The 2,987-nt window shown below is 41.8% G+C and overlaps 1 protein-coding gene across 2 annotated transcripts in view; it reads left to right on the top strand.

The window, feature by feature from the left end:
* Positions 1 to 2,987, top strand: part of LOC106882102 (bone morphogenetic protein receptor type-2) — an 86,050-nt gene that overhangs the window by 70,386 nt on the left and 12,677 nt on the right. For both annotated transcript variants that reach the window (XM_052973934.1, XM_052973935.1), the window contains one exon: positions 2,606 to 2,788. In XM_052973934.1, the coding sequence (XP_052829894.1) occupies positions 2,606 to 2,788 (183 nt within the window). The remainder of the gene's footprint in view (positions 1 to 2,605; positions 2,789 to 2,987) is intronic.

The raw sequence follows: 2,987 nt of genomic DNA, 5'->3' as shown, positions 1-2,987 counted from the left end.
TATCACCACCGCCATATGTCTGCAGCCGCCACTACTAAAAATTATATCATTGTTGCCACGGTTAGACTATTAGCTGCCGCACAGATCAGTCCTCCTCCTCCTCGTCCCCACCATCTTTTCTGTGTTACATATTCAACCATTGCTGCCATCTCACACCACCTCAGTCAGCCTTCCTCCCACTTGCACCACAACCACCATCTCTACTAAGGACTGCCTCTTCCTTGTACCACCACCACTACCACCACTATTATTGCCCTTCTTCCTCCTCCTCTTCCTAACGCCACAACCACCATCATATCCCTCCCTGCATTCTACCATTACCATTGCCGTCTCTATATAATCTATCCACCACCCCACTAAGCCTTTCCTCCTCCTCCACTCTCACCATCTCTAGATCATCCTCACCACCACCACCGCCACAGTCTCTCTTTCTCTCTCTCTCTCTCTCCCTCTCTCCAAACAGCAGACACTCACCCTGCTCTCTCCACCCACCCACCCTTCTAGCTTCCCCCCACCCTCCACTCTTAATTCTATCATCATCTCCACCATCTTCTTCTCTTCTTTACTTATAACTACCACCACCATTACTACTTTCACCACCACCCCTTCCTATCATCAGCACCATCACCATCACCCACATCATCTCCACTGTGATTCTAGTCACTGGTGCTGCCCCTTGCTGGCGCCTGGTCGTCTGAGATAAGAACATTGTATACAATGGCTTGCATGTGTTGCAAACTTGCTATGGCACTGACCTTCTGCTGTTGATTTGGTAGTAGTTACTGCAGCTGTTTTGTTGTTGATCCCCAGGTCGCCCCCCCCCAACACACACCTCCATCCTATGATCAGAGGCTTTCCATTGAAGATAATCTCATCTTTTTGTGTAATCCCTCTAAACTACTTCATTATGCTCTTCCCCCATTTTTTTTTAAAAAACAGTAGTGTGGTTTGTGTAGATTTGGCTGCTATTTCTAGCAACTCGAGCAGCCACATAGAAGTCTCTCTCATCCTTACTGTTAAGGTTGTCATTGCTTACCCTGGGTCACTTTAATCATGCGCACTTTTGATGACAACGCATTCCACCTGTGACCATCCCATCTCTGTCATCATGTTTTTGTTTCTTTATTGGAGAAGGTGCACAAACAGTGCATCTAAAATTAACAGCTAATGTCTTTTATTTAGACCATAAGATGCGATTTGAAAGAGAATTGGCTTCTATTTTTAATGGGTCAGGCAACCAACATAGAGCTTTCCTCATTGACTCCGGTGGCGGCAGCGGCAGTGACAGGGGTGGTGGTGTCGTCGGCTATTGATGTTGTTATAACCCAAAAGCTCTGTTCTGTCTGTTGCATAATCCCAAGTCTGATCAAGCATGCATATGATCAAAAGCTGATTACACAACCGCAGAGACAGTAAAGTGTACTATTGGAGATTTGGCTGTTATTTCTAGCACAGGGGTTTTCAAACTTTTTGACTTGCGGACCCCTTTATATTTCAGGCTTTACCTTTGGGACCTCCTTATAAACGCTTATGAAATTTATACATAAATATTTGCTTAAAATAACATATATTTTTTACATTTATTTATTTAACAGTATTTAACAAATAGGTTTATTGTCAATTAAAAGATTTCGATTAAAAAACATATATAAAATCAAATTGCCCATAAAATGTATTTGCTGTCCACGGACCCCCTGTCTTGTCCTTGCAGACCACAGTTTGAAAACCCCTGTTCAAGCAGGTCAAACGACCATGCAGAGGCACCTTTGGTAGTTCAGTTGATTCAATACAGTGGCTAGTGCAATGTTGATTGATGATGGTGTGGTGTGTTTGTTGGTAGTGTGATAGTTATAACGTTGACGTTGTTGTGTTGCACATTTCACATATTTGTTGTCTTGCGGTTCAACCTGATGTAACACAGCTACATGTTCAATGTGGGAGCTTGGTTATGGAAATTGAATTACCACATTCACTTATGTATAAGACACACCCCTAATTTAGTGGTAAATCTTGATACAAATTTTCTTTTTTTCCTTTCATAGTTTTAGCTTAGCCCCCTGTATAAATTACACCCCAGCTTTTACACTTAAAATCAAGTATAAAATAGGCATGGTAAGAAGCTTGCTTCCCTACAAAATGGTTCCAGGTTCAGTCCCCCTGCATGGCATCTTGGGCAAATGTCTTCTGTTATACCCTCAGGCCAAACAAAGCCTTATGGGTGGATTTGGTAGATGGAAACTGTATGTATGTATGTATGTATGCATGCATGCATGCATGCATGTATATATATATATATATATATATATATATATACATACACACACAAGAGATTCTGAAAAGTTCCTGGCTTTCAAGATGTCATGAAAGGCCTGGTTGGAGGCTAAATCTTCCAAGTTGAAGAATCAGATGATCTTTACATCTGTATGTTCAAGTGGTTGGAAAGCATATATATATATATATATATATATATATATATATGCGTGTGTGTGTATATATGTATATACATATATATATAGAGAGAGAGAGAGACAGATAGATATTTATATATATATAATGCAGTGTAATAGTTATATTTACAGTTTGATTCTTTCTCTCTTTTTTTCAGATTGTTGGAGTTACACTGAATCTGAGAAGTGCAAAGATGAATGTGTCGCTCACTTAAACCATGCCAATGTTGACAAAAGGAATGACACTCCCATGTACTGCTGTTGCTCCGGTTATAGGTGCAATGCCAATTTCACACACGAAAACAAATCTATAAGCATTCCTCCCCTTTCACCAAATACAGGTAAGTACTGATTGGCAATGAGAGCAGAGTGGCTGGGAGATCCTTGAGCGGAGAGATAGATGATTGGTGGTGGTGGAGGTAGGGGTGAGAATGGGGCGTTGTGTGTCTGGGGTTGGTCATAGGTCCACCCACCCCCGACCCCCACCCGCTGTGTGGTTGTGATGGCGATTATGTTTCAGGTTGGATGCAGGTCTGTGGG

The sequence above is a fragment of the Octopus bimaculoides genome, chromosome 17, assembly GCF_001194135.2.
Source record: "Octopus bimaculoides isolate UCB-OBI-ISO-001 chromosome 17, ASM119413v2, whole genome shotgun sequence".
Taxonomy (NCBI): Eukaryota; Metazoa; Mollusca; class Cephalopoda; order Octopoda; family Octopodidae; genus Octopus; species Octopus bimaculoides.
The sequence above is the reverse complement of the archived record's forward strand: the minus strand, read 5'-3'. Positions and strand labels throughout refer to the sequence as shown.